We start from the raw sequence: 17,939 nt of genomic DNA, 5'->3' as shown, positions 1-17,939 counted from the left end.
TAATTTACAAGTGTTATGTTTGTGATTTTACTTCATATAAGCTATAGCTTCTGACCTTTAAATAGAAGCATGCTCATAATTTGTATGACATCAGTTACTGCTTTATTTGATGTTTAGATTTTGAGCCTTTATCGGCCGATTCCGATAACATTCTGATAATACTGTGCATCCTTAAGTTCATGCATTCCCTTGGAATCAAACCTATGACCTTGGCATTGCAAAAGTAGCAACATGCGTTATACTCTTAAAAATAAAGGATCTTTATTGGCATCTGAGGTTCATTGAAGAACCTTTATCATCCATAGTACCCTTTGTGCAAAAAAAAAAAAAACATAAGCGTAACTTTTGCAACCGAGAATGTTTCAAATACTGTATGTTGTTGAGGTCAATTAAAACTGTACAGTAATGTATTCCATTGCAAATTCTGTATCATGCAAGTAGGCAAATTAAGCCATTGAAAATATGGACCGTTTCCATAACACATCTTCATCCTTGAAAATTGTGAGCAGAACTACACAAAATTAAAATAAATAAATAAATAATATGACAAGTACTATTTAAAAAAAAAGCTGAATGTCACATGCATGCAGGTGTATGGCAGGTTATTCAAATCGAACTGCTCTGGCTTTGATCTACACAATGAAAGCTGCTTCTCATGTAAAAGAGAATGCGAGAACTGGACACGAAACGAGGGAAAAGGGCATAAGTAATCCCGCCGCTATTGATAGCCTTTGTTCTTCCTCTGCTGAAAAGGAATATTTGATCAGGGCCACCTCTCTGAACCACATTCATTTCACCATCAGCCTTATGAAACTAAAATTAGTGCTATAATTAGTTAACGTCTTCCATACCTGAATATGATCTTTAAGAGGGTTTGAAAAATGGACAGCAATTTATTAATGTTGCTCATTTCTTAAGTACGTAGAAAGTTTGTCAGTAAAAGCCAATAATATATTCTTACTTTCCTAAAATATTTGGATGACTGATGTACTGTTGCTCAGTCATATGACACTAGCATTTTTGAGTCACGTATAAATTTAAACACTTTCTGCCCACTCTGAATCTCACTAATATGACTTGGGCAGAAATTGAACAATTTGACTAAGTGTGTAATTATGGCACAAGTTCACTTTAACTGTTGATATGTTGGAAGTAATTTGCAATATGCAAGGACTGTCAAGTGCATGGCTAGCGGCGTTTTAGTGCGACATAGCCAAGAGCAGCGTCTGTGTAAGCAGTTTTAACTGATAGCCGTTGGCTTCACGGCATGGCAGGGAAGGTGAACGTCTGCGTTCTGTTTTGTGCTTAATTGGGGACCTCGGCAGATAGATTCAGCGCTGGAGGAAATCTTAAAAAATTAATGGTGGTTGATGAGTCTGTCTGATTGGCTCTGAGCTTGGGGAGGAGTGGGAGGTTATAACTGATGCTGCTGGCACAAACCCATCCATGCAAAATGACATTGGATTGGACAATTCATCCAGAAAAGGCAACGGCATTTAAGATAATTTGCATATCGTAGTGAGCTTGATGAGTGACAGCCACAGGCAGACACCTGTGCAGTGATTAGCCCAAACCATGACAGCCTTCAGAGTAAGAACAGAGATGCACGAGGGAATGAGCTGCTGCGTCTCAAGAGACGTCAGCTTTCCCTTAGCACTTGATTTTTTTCTTTTTTTTTCTTGGAAAGTATTTTAGATGTGCAAAGAACATTTGCATTATGTACTTGTACTTATTTCTGACCTCATCAATAACCATTATCATTATAATTCATATTATTAATATTGCTATCTCTGCTTTTCTCTGATTAAATATTCATTGCCCTGAAAATCTCCTATACAGCTGTTGCTTTCATACGACCGAAGGAAATTTTGAGAAATGGCTGTTCATTTCATAATATATGTGGTATTTTCCACAGTTTCTAGTCCTTTGTATGTGTCCTCCTTCCGCTGAAATTTATACCATGAAAAAAAAAGAAATAGATGAATTGATGACCCAGTTCTGTCTACCTGATCAAAGCCTTGGATACAGAAAAAAAAAAGTTTGATATATTCCATAAATCAGGATGTTGTGAGACAAAAAAGGCGCTGTTTACATCATATATGTCTTCAATCTTGAGTAGAAGAAAGAATGCGTATAGGACAATATTGTAGGTGAAACTGTCGAGGGTCAGTAACGGTTTTAGAAATGTATTCTTTGCATTGAAGTTAGTTTCATATGGTTTTGTAAATAAACATTTCCCGAGTGTGCCTGCCCATTCAGCCCTGCCAGATAATGGTAAACAAACTTGGCTTGCTGTCTATGAAGGAGACTCTAAACCCGAGGCTCAGCTTGAGCTCAGAGTAAGAGCTCATGATGATACAGTGTGGAGGAAAAAGAGGAGGAATTAAAGGAGGAGAAGGGGAGGTGGATGGACGCCGGAAGAACTGTGGCTTGAACAGAACAATTACTGCTGTTTATATGCCGTTGTAACGATGATTGACAGGACTGAATGTTTAGGCTCCTCCTGAACCGGGGTTGCGAACTTCATATAAACCATTTTCAAGAGATGTTTATATCGATGAGCTATAAAAATGTCTTGTGGTGCAACAAGGTAAAAAAAAAATTGTATACCTTTGAATCAGTTTCATCATTAGGATTGATTTTCATCATTTTTTTTAACTATTCTGTCATAAAAACATCATTAATAATGACATTAATGGAGGCAGAGTTGATCATAATCATTTGATCATTTTGATATGATTGTTTCCTGTTTTATGTTTTTCCACATGTTGATTGGACCATTCGGCAGGCTTTTTTGTATTTTTTTTTTCATTATTATTTTGTATTATGATATCACTTGTATGAATTTTAATTCAAAAATTAGAAACATGGTCATCAGAGAATATTCATGCCATTGTGATTTTAAATAAATGGAAGGATGTGGACCCAAAAATATCATATCACTGACTCTTTAACTCTGTAGGTGACCTACAGTGGCCAAATATATCTGGCAAAAAGCTAAGAGAAGCCATATTAGTCCATCATCTACTCACATACATACTGTACAAAGGCACCAGCTTTTGTAAGTACCACCACTTGGGTCCATTGAATAATTCCACCACTCTAAGTGCTCTCTATTGGTTTGGAAATTGAACAGCTCTCATATGTCCCACATGTATTCATGAACCGATCCTGTATTCTAGTTATAGACCATGGTAGAAGTGAAGTGCCAGCATTAGAAGCTGTTAGCTGGTATTGTCCAAACTTAGACTCTAGGCACTGGACTGATAAATGCCGGTTCCTCTGGAGGTTCATGGGCACTGGTCAGAGAGCAGCTTTACTGAAGTGGCTCAGAGTCAGGATGGGATTTAGGTGAGCAGAACTGCTCATAGGTCAGCATGAAAGGATAGGTTCTGTAGTAGGTTTCTGCCCAGCAGGAACAGGAAGCTGACCCATATGGGAGAGGATGGAGAGCAGCAGGCCAAGCTTGGCTGTGTGAAACCCAGCAAGCACAGGGCAACAATGTGGCAGCTTGAAGCTTCACAGGAGCATTGGACATCTAATGGCCTGTTATGCCCTAAAGATTACCACCTGAACAAGACATGATCCTTTGGATCACATTAAGTGACTGGGCTTTAAAAGCTACTATAACACGTGGTGTTTTAAGTGGGGGGTTTTCAAACTTTGAGAAGCCAGAGAGCCCTATATATGATGATGATCACTTTGTGAGGGACCCCTACTAAAATGTATACGACAACTAAATATTTGTATTCATAAAGACACATTATACAGTAGAGTAATTAGCTTTTATGTTGTTACTGTACTGAAGGTTTATAAACAATTATTAACATTTTCTGGAAAATACTGAATTTGTACAGTAGAGTGCAATGCCTGTATTGTGTCTACCCATAATATTAGCTGCATAAACACAAAGATAAATATTTTAATATACAATTAAATTACATATATATCAATTGTATGCTAAACATTAGGATGCTACAAAGATAGTATTACATTATTTAAATTATATAGTTGCATTATTTACATTTGTACATGAATCAGTCTGTATGATTCAGACTGCTTACACACATTTTATGGGTCAGTCATAAATTATAAATTTTCTTCGCATAAGATAATTTATTCTAATAAGTAGGCTACTGTGTGCAGATATTGTAAACTAGTCGAATCATCTGTAGCCCATATGTGTTAAATTGATAACAAAATAAAGTCGTGTCTCTCTCTTATGCAAATATCATTCAAGTAGGAGTTAAATGAAAAATAATCGGACTATTTGACTAATGAGAGTCAAGCTATCGCTCCCTCTCGGCCACATCCCCTCCCTCCCTCCCTCCCTCCCTTCCAATCTGAGCTGCAAGCATCTGTTGTGTGCGGCGGAAAGAGCAGGCACAGCTCCGCTCTGACTCTGCACAACTACACTCTTTTGTTCCAGGAATTCTCTCCGCTCTTCTGCCTTTTCATTCATGTGACTTTCTGAACGTTTATCACCAAAACGAAGCCAAATAAAAGAAACGGAGATGAATGCGAGTGGCGCGTAGAACTGTGAGGAGAATCAGTATATCGTTAAGTGTCTCAGATTGACTATCAAACCTGCGAAGTTTTAGGATCCGTGTTTACCTGTTACGGATTTCTGACTGACTCCACAGCCGGTAGCACCGGCATTACGAAAAGCCGGGGAGAGATGCACCACCCGGGCATACACAGGGCGAAAGCGCTCCACCACGACCCAGGTAAGAAAGCCGATTCACTCCTTCACTCACATCAGCGCGCGAGCTGTCGGCAAAAACCGGCTCGTGAGATGCGCGCGAAAGTGCCACCGGCAAAGCGCGCGTGCCCAGGTGACACGAACGCGGACTTTCACTCTCATGTGCAAATTGATATAGCTCCAGCTTGTCTCTCTGTATAGTAGTAAAGAACATGCATTTCACGTAAATTTCTATATTGGGATTATAGTTTATTTGGCGACTAATAACCTACTAAAAGCAAGCACAATCAAAGAAACTCGTTTGTGACCGAGTTAACTATAAGGTTGTATTGTCCAAAAATGTAAGCTTCAACATTTAGTTAGTTAAGTTTATTTATTTATTTATTTATTTATTTATTTATTTATTTATTTATTTATCATCTTTTCATCATTCTGCTGTTAAGACACTTACCAGATTTATGGCATAAAAAGTATTTTATTGATTAGTGAGGCTTGGTTTATGTTGTTAACTGTTTTTATTCAAAAGAAGACAAGAATACCAAAATATTTCTTTTAAATACCCTCATATCAGCCTCATATTATTTTCATTATTTTATTTTCATGAAACACAAAATGAGATATTAGGCAGAATATTTGAGCTACTCTCCTCTGCAGTGAAAAGTGTATTTGATAGGCCTACTGTAAATTATACCTGTTGAACGTGTACGGTTTCCCTTTTGGCTGGAAAGATCACCATCCACTTGCTGTTAATCAAAAACTGAAGCTCTGACATTTCACTTAAGAAATGCCTGAGACATGCAGAATAAAAAAAAAAGACTAGTGAAAAAAAATATATTTTAGTTAAAAAGTTATAAAATCTTTCGCTTTAAGACAATGAAGTGCATGATTTGAGTAGGCTGTCGCCTACTTATGCTTAATTACCATGACTAAGCAATTAAGTTCCCAACTGTGTTTTATTTTCATTCTGTCTCTCAGCATTAGTATGAATCATCCACATGCTGTGAACAGTGGCCAAGAAACAATATAGTTAATAATTTGTCACATCGAGCCATTTTAAACCTTCATTTTGATTAATGCTTGGGAGATGGGAAAATGAGCTTTTCACAGTGTTTTATATGCCACAAGGCATCCCAAGCAGCTAACATTACAAAGTGCAGTTAAATTTCTATCTGAACTACAGTGCACATTGATTATAAACGCTTAGAGAGAAAAACTCAATGGCTGTGAGATGGATTCACTCATATTTAGCGGTATGATGGAGAGGCCACACAAGGAGAAGACGGCTGGATAAATTGCCCAGAGGTCCAAACTGAAATTAAATGGTCTCCGCCAAGACGAGTCCAGCAGACGCTCTGGTCAGCGTAAGTGTGCCTGTGCACGTGTGTGGTAAAAGCATGCTGTCTTCTTCAGAGAATGAGATCCTTCTTCTTCATCTCTGTACGAGAGCATAGCTGTGCACTTCGGGGAGCCGGGGAGAGAATGTGAGTGAGAGCAGCATTTCTCTGCTTTTACGAGCTTCTTAAAATTAGACTGGCATGAAGCAATTTGCCTCAGCCCAGGCCTCTTAGCCCACAGATGCAGGAGACGGAGAGAGAAGAGGGTTTGATTGAAAAGCCTCCTGTCCAGAATGTGTGATCAATGGCAGGCAGTCCCGTCCTGCCCTTCACCGCCTGTCTCTATCAATTCAGAGCTCAGTGGGCAATCACCCCTCGACATCACCTCCATCCACCTCTGTCTCGTACAGAAAGACACTGCGGCGTTCAAAGACCTGATCCTGCCTCATTCACACACCCCTGCTAGAGAAGGCCATGGCTATAGCATCAGTGTTCCTGTTTTACAGTGTGTATTCACAGAGCAACACGAGCAGCTGCGCTTTAAACACATGGTGGGGTATGATATGTAGAGTTTGAGGGGAAAAACAAATCCTAGATCAGTAAATCTTTGAAAAAAAAAAAAAAAAAAAAAAGCCCCAGAAGTGGATGTGGCGCGGCAAGCTGCTTGCCTGCTTTCGACAGTCTCCTTAAGCTCTTTTGAGCCATTGCTGTCTAATTAGCAGCACTTTTGCATTGGTTCTTGAGCTAGAAGAACCCAATTTTTAAATTGAAAAATATGGAATCCATTAACCTCGCAGGCAAGGGCCACTCGCTGGCATCTCATTAGAGGCGAGGGAAATTGAGCAACACAGGAAAATCTATTATTGTTTTAATAAGCCAACAGTTTGTTAATTTACAGGGTCTTAAGAGTAACTGCAATTTTTCATCAGTATCAACTTAATGGAATAGGCACATTGGGAGCAGCTTAAAGTGTTTTGGATAGCTGCAATAAACACTGCACTGATAGAAACACTTATCTACACAGCTCGTGCTGAAGCCTGAAACGCTGCTGTTTTGAGCAGATTTCTACTGCGCCAGTGCTAGGATACATCTTGTTTTTGAGTGCCAGGTGATGTTTCTTCAGTTCTCTTTTTTGTGGGCCAGCGCTTACAGATATGAAAAATAAGACAGCTTAGCACTGACTGGCGTTACTTATAGGTATGGATAAACTGATGAAAAAAAAAAACCCTGATGAACAGATTATCTATTTATTTATGTATTATTAATAATTATTTATGTTTTGAAGCCAATTACCAATATATATGCTATTAGATATACATCTATGTGCTTCAGATGACACTTAGTATATTTTAAAACAGATTAAACGTACAGTATGGAATTTTTAGCCACCAGGGGTCACTCAATCAAAATAATAACATAAGACGTACTTTGATGACGTCGGGAAAGAGCGTAAAGCTCATGGGAGTTGTTGTTCATTGGATCACGCGCTCTGTCGCTTTCCACATTCCTCACTCATTCTAACTTAGTATTTGGACAATCACATCTTTTCGAACAGAGAGATATATGAATTATGAGACCCCTATCAAATCAATATTCCATCTAGCTAGTAGTAATATATGTTTAAAAACACGGTCACCTTTCGTTAATAATGATAATTTCGTTATACTATGATATCGAACAAGTTAGAGAACTGTATTTGAAGCTACTTTATTCAGCTAGATATAGAACAAATGTAGATTTACATGAGAGCTAGTCCATCTGCGTTTTACACAAGACATCATCGTTTCACAAAAAATACGGATATATAAAGTTAGCTGAATGGATGCATACCTGTTTATCAGAATGCAAGCGAGTTCAGCATCTCTCGGTAGTTTCAGCTTGTCATGAAGCTCTCTCTATCTTGGAAATGCAACTCCAATATTTACCCGTGTCTTGTTGCTTCTCTTGTCCCAAAACCATCTCGGGTCATTTATTTCACCCGTACGTTTGCGCTTCACAGAACGTGCAGGCATAGCATAATCATGATCCATAACTAAGTTATTGATTGAGGTTTAAATACGAATATAAATATAAAATTAATAGTCTCAATCAAGGCTACTATTTTTTCTTCTTCGTCTCGTCTTTGTTTCTGTTCACCTTTGTATTTGGCAGTTCCGCAGGAAGTTAGATAAACTAGAGGGGTCAAAGTTTATATGACGCCATAGACGGGTGACCAAAAGGAAATAAAGAAACGTGCCGTGTCTTCTAATTAAACTATAATTTTCTCCGGATTTGAAAGTTTGTGGAAACTGTCGGGATGATGTAAGTACACAACTAAAAAATATATATAACATAGATATAGTGATTTCTGCTATTTTTAAAGCAGAAAAATTACATATTGTGCCTTTAAACTGCAGAAAATTAATTATTATTTATTTTATTTTATTAAGTTACAATACAGATAATGACCACTGAAACATTGTGCATCCCTTATTGATAGCCTCATAATTTACATACATTTGACTGGCCACCACATTTATATATATGCACTATGACTTGGCAGCCGTAATTGTGTTCTACTGTCGATTAATTGTGCAGCTCTAATACTTTTTATTATTATTCTTTTTAATGAAAGCAGCAGACCACGGTGTGTATGTGCGTGCATTGATGTGCTCGCCTGCACCTCTGCTGCTCTCAGTGGGAAACGAGTGCCAAGTTCATCAGTCCCACGGCTGGCCTTAATTAACACACAGATTAAGGGCTCACTGCAGCATTGATTTATTTGATCGGTCATTTGGCAAACCCTCAAATTAATCTGGAACGATAGAATATCTAATAGATTATTTAGAGTTTATCGACGAGGTTTTGACCTGACTCAGTGCTTTTTTTTTTAACACTTTAAGTTTTACCTCATTATCAGATATCGATTCAGTGCTTGTTGGACACGGAGAAATATGATGAGAAGTCATGAGGTGACGGCAGTGATTCACAAAGGGAAGAAATGACACCAGAACTGTGGGAAAGAAGATACGTGGGTCTGTAGTGTTAGAGCAGGTTGAGCTTTAAAGAGTGTGTGAATCCGTGGGGCTCTGAACACTTAATGTGTTAAACTCGCACATTACGGCCACTGTTGCAGTGTCAGACTGGAGAGAGGGTCAGAGACGGTAAGACGAGAGAGAAGGAAATGATAAGGGCTGGAGAGTTGTTCTGTTGGGATGAATTGATGTTGTGTATGTGTGTGTGTGCGCGCTCACGTCCTTGTAGAGTATCAGATGGAGATGTAGAAGAGCGTTACACGGCTGCCATTCCTCCGGGACCGTTCCATGCTGAAGGGCACCGCTGCAGTGTCACATGAAACATGGTCAAGTCTGGCCTGTATGATCAGTTGTGTTTCTGTGTAGTGTGAAGGGCCAGCAGATTCTCTGAGCTCACTTTTTTACATTTTGGTCAGTCGACGAGAGTTCCTGATGAAACCTCTCTGTCATCTCAACTCTTCTTCTTTTAATTTTGTCTTTCTTTTCTTAATTTTGTCTCTCCTTTTTCTTTTTCTCTATAGAGAAAATAATTTGTTGTGCCTGATATAATGTTTTTTCTCTCTCTCTTTTCACAATTTATTATTTTATGCTCTTTTTGTTTTCAATTTTTTCTCATTAAGTATTATTTCTTTTCCTCTTCTGTTCTCATTTTATTTTATTTTATTTTATTTTATTTTACTGCCCTGTGTTTTTTTTCTTTGTTGTTGTTTCGTCTTGTCTGATCTCATCTCTTCTGTGTTTTACTTCTCCTCTTCTATTGTCTCATCTCATCTCATCTTTCATCTGCTTTATTTCTCGTTTTATCCTCATTTTCTTTTTTTCTTTTGTTCTTATATATATATATATATATATATATATATATATATATATATATATATTAGGGGTGTCACGATTCTCCAAATCCTCGATTCGATTGCATTTTCAATTCTAAGGTAACGGTTCGATTCGATTCTCGATTTTTACATTTATTCTCTTTAAAGCACAGATTGTCATTTTTCAAACTAGACTTTTATGTAATATAATATCTGACCTTTGTTTGCAATGTACCACATAACTTTAAATTAAATTAAAACTTTTATTAACAACATAATGTAACAATAACTTATATCTTTAGTCAATTGAAAACTTAAAATAAACTGCCATCCAGTTTCTCTTTTGTAAGTGCAGTCACAAAAGATGACATTCAAGTTCATAACAAAACAAACAAAAACAATAAAAAATGACTAAACTAACCTTCAAATATTACGACGTATCTATTTAAAAGATTAAAGATAAAACACTTGTTAAACACTTCACTGTCATTCATTTAGATTTATTTATATATATATATATATATATATATATATATATATTATGTATGTATGTACAGTATGTGTGTGTATGTGTGTGTGCATCAGTTTGAAAGTTTGAAATGAACTCGCGGGCTCCCGTTTCTTCGCATCCGATTCAGTTTTCCTCTCGCGGAAGCCATATAGCGCGCGCCAGCATCAGTTGATATATATATATATATATACACACACACACACATATATATATACACACACACACACACACACACACACACACACACATATATATATATATAAACTTCTGTTTTTGTCATTTTCCTTCTCATTTTGGCTTTTCTTTCTCTGTTCCAATCATATTTGTCTATACTCTCTTTTCCTTTATTTTATTTCCATGTTAATCACTTACACTTTTTCTTCTTTCCCATTAGCACCTCTCAGTCACACAGGTGAGAGCAGAGGTGAAAATAATATGCGATCATATCTGTGAATGTTCTTTTCTTTAATGTTCATATGGTGTCGTTCTCACTTGTTGAAATTCTGCTCAGGAAATTTGCCCGAGGACTCCATCTTATGAGCATGAATGTAAAGTACTGTTTATGGATGAACAGATATTACCATGTGTAGTTTAATATCTGAAGTAAATATCACTGTAAGGGCAGGTGGACGCCAGCGATAGTTAGATATTATATACCGCAAGGGCTCAGGGCAGCGCGACAAACAACACGGATCAAGGAGAACATTCATTTGCTGATTTTCCATCCAGCTTTCTCTGACGCTGGCACTGAACGATCACCGCGAAGAAGAGAGGATTCAGTGGCTGAATGATATTTTGTGTAGTTTTAGTGGTACCATCTTGTTTTGTATGACAGAGATAAAGTGGGGCTTGATCCTGTGGTGAGAGCTCTGGCCCACTGATGGCAATGACAAATAAGCAGCGGTAAACTTCGTTGGGGGGGTGAGGGTTGGGGGAGAGACGAGTGCCCTCCTCATCCATCACTGACCTACTCACACACACAAACAAGCACTCTCTCTCTTGCTCTTCCTCACACACACACACACACACACACACACACATAGAAACACTCGGATTCTTGAACAAAACAGCCTCGTCACCTTTGGGAGAAAAGTTGTTTACGTCGCTTCTGGCTCTGTCTAGTTCGTTTGTCACAGTGATGGAGACTGACATTTGACCTTCATCAGGCTCCTCTGTGCTCTTCTTTTAGATCAGACTAGAGTTTGCATGTGCATATGACTCATATGATGTTTATATAAAGCATGTGTGTGGGTGTATTAATCTCATACTGTATTTTGTGGTCAATACATTTTTTTTAAAGAAATTAATATGATATGTACATGTTAGGAGTCACATAATTTACAAGAAGTTCAATGAATGCTTTTGTTCAATTGTATTTGTTTATATAACGCATTCAGTTCATCGAAAGTGACAGTAAAGTCATGTATAATCAGTGTTTGGATTAACGCCGTTTAAAAGAACGGTTAGGTAACGACGTTGTTTTTTCAGTAACGGGGTAATCTAACTAATTACTTTTCCCGTCGTTATAACGCCGTTAACATTACTGGATGTTAAGTGCGGTGCGTTACAATGCATTGATTTAATAAACTATGTAATCCAAACGCACCCCTGGCTCACACAGCGAGTGAGGAGGTGGGTTAATAATGAGATAAGCGATTATGATTGGCTAAGGCAGAGTCACGTGTTTCATGGTAGCCAATCAGAGCCAGTGTTTTCACGACATCGGCGTCAAACACACACACGCACGCGAGAGCAGCAGCAGCAGAGATGGCGTGTCGGGAGCAATCCGATGAAAAGTTGGCATTTTCAAGTTGGAGATATAAGCACTATTTAAAATTCATTGCGTTCAAAGGCAAGAACGTGCATGTAATGTGTACGTGTAATATGTGACACTCGCATCTACAAAGCTAGTGACCAAAAACACTTTTCTTACAAAGATAATACTTGGAAGTGCAGGATAAAACTCTTGCTGTCTGTTGACGTGCAATAAATATTGAAAGTTATGTACGAACACCTGTCTGTTCTACTCATTTTAACTGACTTGTGAAAACTGCTCCAAAAAAAATAAAATAATAATAATAATTATTTGACATATAGCAACTTTTTTTTTCTTCTTTTTTTGTTTTTTTACAGTAACGCAAATAGTTACTTTCCCTGGTAATGAGTTACTTTTATTATAGAGTAATTCAGTTACTAACTCAGTTACTTTTTGGAACAAGTAGTGAGTTACTATAACTAATTACTTTTTTAAAGTAACGTTCCCAACAGTGTGCATAATGTTACAAAATTTACATTTACTTTACTTTTTTTCAAATAAATGGTGCTCTTTAAACTTGAACTAAAAAATTTATCACAAAAAATATAAAGCAGCACAACTGTTTTCAACACTGATAATAAGAAAATAATAATAAACTTAAGCAACAAATCAGCACATTCAGATGATTTCTGAAGGATCATGTGACACCGAAGATTGGAGTAATAGCTGCTGAAAAATAAAACAAAAACTGTTAAAAAGTTGTGTGTGTGTGTATATATATAATACATAAATCATAGAAACTTGATAAGAACACTCTGGTAGAAAACATTTTGTCACTCCATTTCTATTTGTCTAGAAGTGACGTGGTTTGTTGATGAAAGGTGCATGTGGTTTGGATTTCAAACAGATCAATGAAGAGAAAATGAGAAGTGAGCCAGAGAGAGGGAGGAGTGAATCTTATGATATCTGTCATCATGTCGGATGACAGCTCGTGTCTGGGGTTTAGAGTCAAACCATGTTGCATTTTCTCTTCTTCCCACGTAGGAAAAGAGCCCAGAGCGTCTGATTTCGCGCAGACTTCAGAGCATCAGTGCTGGGGTGTCATTTTGCAGGAAGATCTGCCTGCGTCTGATAGTTAGAAGTGTAGACTTGTGGATCTGTGGGACTGCAGAAGCATCTCTCTTTGTGTCACACTGGCTTCTGTCTGCTCATGACGGTAACTGGGCATCAAAAATAGAACATCACACAAGGTGATGTCTATGGGTGCGTTCCAATTACTCAGCCCTGCTAAGAGGGTGTTCGGCCATCTTAAGAGAGACTCCAGATTGCACGGAGCAAAAACATCGCTTCAGAAGGTGAAGAGGAAAATTAACCTTCCTGTTCTTGCGCATCACAAAAGAACATAGACTTAAAAACTAAATATAGGGGGTTTGCATACCTCAAATGGTTTATTGCATGGTATTTTATTTAAATATATTGGTATAATATGTACCATATTGCTAGAAAAAAAGCAGAGAAAGAATATATTAAGTTTTGTTTATCAACATTATAAAATGCATTAAACATTACATTAAATCAGGGTTTCCCAAACTGACATATACATTTGGCATTGTGTGAATAACATGTAATCAGATATTCCTTAAAACAAGTAACTGTAATCTGATTATGAGCATTAAAAAAATGTAATATACTTTAATTATGATGGGCTAGATTTTTGGAATCAGATTACGTAAACCAGAGTCCATGTAATCAGTTATACACTGTATATACAGTGGTGGCCAAAATAGTTTGAGTACCTGACAGATCTGAAAATAATTACCTTTTTTTTTTGCTTGCAAACATGATATAATTTCATAATGTTCATGAAACATGCAGATGGTTGCTGACTGTGATCACAACAAATCTCAGATGAAGTGAGCCGTACCGTTTTTATCCACTTCAACTTTAATATTTGGTATGTCCACCTTTTGCAGCAATTTGAAAAATGTTTCATGGGTATTGTGATGACCAATTCAACAAAAACAACTAAAACATCTTAAATATACCAAGTGTTCTAACAATTTTTGGGCACCTCTGTATATGCACTACCTTTCAAAAGTTAGGGGTTGGTAGGACTTTACATTTTTTTTATTTGCTTAATTAATACAAGCAAAAAAAACACAAAAAACACTGATATTTTGAATATATTTAATAATAATATGTGACACTGGACCTCAAAACTAGTCATAAAGGTCAATTGTTGGGGTCAAATCTGAATGCTGAATCAATTTGTTTTCCATTGATGTATGGTTTGTCAGGATAGGACGATATTTGACCGAGATATAACAATTTGAAAATCTGCAATCTGATATCTGATAAAAAATATCGAAATATTGATAAAATCGCCTTTAAATTTGTCCAAATTAAGTTATTAGCAATGCATTTTACTAATTAAAAGTTTTGATATATTCACAGTAGGAAATTTACAAAATATTTTCATGGAACATGATCTTTACTTAACATTCTAATGATTTTTGGCATAAAAGAAATACCTATAATTTTGACCCATATAATGAATTTTTGGTTATTGCTACAAATATACCTTTAATATTATGACTGGTTTTGCGGACCAAGGTCACATATAATATAATATAATATAATATAATATAATATAATATAATATAATATAATATAATATAATATAATATAATATAATATAATATAATATAATATAATATAATATAATATAATATAATATAATATAATATAAATGTTGTGTTTCACAACAATGTGTTTCAGGGTGTCCCATAAAAATATATTTTGTCAAGTGACGTGAAATTCGTAAGTAGCGTGTAGCAGGGAACACTATGTAGTGACCCTGTGAATTGAAGCGCAGCTCATGAGTCATTACTTAGAAATGACGTCAGTTGTCTGTCCAGTCCTCTTTTGCCTTGTGATGCTATAATGGTCTTCAGCAGTAATGCAAGGGTTAAGAAAAGCAGCCTGAACACATGTCAATCAAAACGACAGATGATGGATGAGCGGTGCAAAGGCTGTCATTTATTTCACTGGATAATTGTTCCTGCCATTAACTTAATGATTACTGACACGCTTCCACGCCTCCAACAGGTGCGCTGTCAACACACGCACACACACGCACAAATACATCCGTCTTAACACGTCTATGATATCACTGATTTCAATGTTATCCTTGCCTTTTCATTTCATAGGCTGTTGCTCAGACGAGATGGCAGTTCCTGCCAGAGGCTCGTGGTGATGGGGGCACGTGCTATCACGTTTCCATGCCAACAGGGTACCGGATCTCATTAGCTGAAAAGTGTGTGGGGGGGTCTTTTAATTATGATTGAACCCTTCCTTTCCCTGTGGTCTTTGTGATACGTCTCTGCTTTAGCATTCTCTGTAGGTCTCTGTGGTCTTCACAGAGACGCTACACTTTGTTGATAAAGCAGATGGCTTTGTCCTGGTAGATACTTAAACATCCGAGTCGTCCTGAGAAACCCAGCAGTAGGCATGCGCTTTGTGCCCCTTTGTCTGCGGGCACCCTGCAGCGGCGAACACGCTGCCCATCTCGCCCCCTGCCCATGTCCAGGAGCAGGCGCACACAGGGGTCCCGGCCACCTCTTTCTTCTCTCCCCGTCTCTGAAGTGCGTTTACAACCGCTTAGCCCTTGGGGAAGCGTGTGACACAATCAAACTGTAATCTGCATTTGACACCCAGGCTAGGGTGGATTGTGCCACACACACACACACACACACACACAATCATTCTGTTAGACCGCTCGGCCCTGCTTTTAATAGTGACATTTTTTGAAATATGAAAAGATTTTAATATCCCAGCTCCTCTAGCGTTTAGTGTGTGCGGTTTAACTGGCGATATTGATCCTCACTAACAGCATGAATGGAGTTTAATTACCTGAGCTGCTTTGTCTGCCCCGTTTTTCCCTAACTGCCCTCACGGGGATACAGTTGTATGTACTCCAGCCCGTCTGCCTCTTTGTATAGGTCTTTATGGGTTTCTGCCAGCATAGGCTGGGTTCTCCAAATGCTTGCAGTGTACTACTAATTGATCCAGCCACTCATTTGTGCATCCCTTGGTGGCTCTGATATCAGAACATATGTATGAAAACCGATGTACTGTATATACACTGACATGTGAGACCTCTTTTGGGTTCTGAAACATAATATAGCATATGATATGAGGCTGAGGCCCTGCTCTGATTAAAAATGCACACTTGTTATTGCAGCACATATCCTGTTTACTGCCTCTCCACGCAGGAGTTAGAGGCCTGATGTTTGATATAACAGCCAGTTAATGCCTGACCAGCAGTGTTATTTTATATTCTGATCTGGTGCCTAAGAGTGATATCAAATTAGATGAGTACACATCGCCATAACCATTTTATAATGTAATGTGACTTTATTCATTTGGCATACTGCCCTAATGGTGTACTCTAAAGAAAAAAAAGTTTGTGAAATTTTTTGCAGATTTTTCAAGTATATTTCACACAGGGAATTAAGTAAAATTCACTTAAGTAAAATAAAATAAAAACTTAAAAAAAAAAAAAAAAAAACTCATAAGCTAGAACACAGTAATAACCACAAAACCTTTAACAACAGAAACCCTTGTACAAAAAAAAAGGTCTTTCCCTCAAAAATACATAAAATAACACTTCATTTTGTGTGCCACAGTAGTGCTTATGTGAGTTTCTATGCCATTTAGAATAAAAATGTATGTGTATTACTGTATCTGTTATTATTATGGGAAATTACAATTTTTATACCTCTTGGCCATATCAAAAAAGTTCACCAATACTATTAAAAGTACCATAAAAATTATTCCAAATGACTTCATGTCCCAAATAATTTGGTAGTTTTATTAAAAAAATAAATAAACTGAAATTTTGGTAATTAAGGCAATAGCTTTTATGGTTTTGTGCTCACCAGCAATGGTCTACTGACCATGAACTGACATTGAACTGTGTCAAGACTTTTCTAAATGTCTTCTATGTTCCAGCGAAAAGTGAAACGTAGAACTTCATTTTCTCCAATAAAATTTCATTTTTGATTAGCATCAACGTAAACTAAAAATTCTGTCATCAATTATTCACTCTCATGTTGTTCCAAACCCTTAAGACTTTCATTCATCTTCAAAACATAAACGAAGCTCTTTTTTCAATGAATCCTGAAAGATTGATGTCCCTCCTTTGAAAGTAAATTTTGCTAAAATTTTAATGCCTCAAAAAAATGTGTAATAAAAGCATATGTATGTTTATTGTTTTGTCAGAAGACTTGGATTAAACTGCTCGATTCATATTGTTTTGGTGGAATTGTTGCAATAAATACAACAAGTTGCAATGAATCTCTTAAGATTCCATTAAAATATTTTAATTTGTTTTTCAAAGTTGAACAAAAGTCATTTAAAGCATTGGAATGACATGAGTATATGATGACACAATTTCCATTTCTGAGTGAGTTATTCCTTTGGAGCATTACTGTATGTCCACATATTTAGTGGGGACAATAAATTATTGTATTGGACATAACATGCTAATTGAAACCCAACAACATAGCAACAATGATAGCACAAAGGATATTGTATATCTCTTTCGACTGCTAAGATAAACAAGTGCATCCTCCTTGTTGTCTCTGCTTGATATTTAGTGTTTGTAGAAAAGGTGTAGGGTAAAGATTCAAGAGATTGTAAAGTGTGTTTTCCTTTGGTCGTAGTTTGTGTGCTGTTGTGTGTAAAGATAGTGTGATATTGATTTCTCTAGCTGAGTCCATGGCAAATTTAGATAAGTTAGGTCTTGC

General features: G+C 37.1%; 1 protein-coding gene across 1 annotated transcript in view; it reads left to right on the top strand.

Annotated features, from left to right (window-relative positions):
* Positions 1–4,377: 4,377 nt before the first annotated feature.
* The window catches only part of LOC127985644 (teneurin-2), a 130,460-nt gene continuing 116,898 nt past the window's right edge, over positions 4,378–17,939 (top strand). Inside the window, exon 1 of the mRNA XM_052587675.1 lies at positions 4,378–4,727. Coding sequence (XP_052443635.1) covers positions 4,679–4,727 — 49 coding nt within the window. The 5' untranslated portion in view covers positions 4,378–4,678. The remainder of the gene's footprint in view (positions 4,728–17,939) is intronic.

Source organism: Carassius gibelio, chromosome B21 (genome assembly GCF_023724105.1).
Source record: "Carassius gibelio isolate Cgi1373 ecotype wild population from Czech Republic chromosome B21, carGib1.2-hapl.c, whole genome shotgun sequence".
NCBI lineage: Eukaryota > Metazoa > Chordata > Actinopteri > Cypriniformes > Cyprinidae > Carassius > Carassius gibelio.
This window is presented reverse-complemented; position numbering and strand designations above follow the sequence as displayed.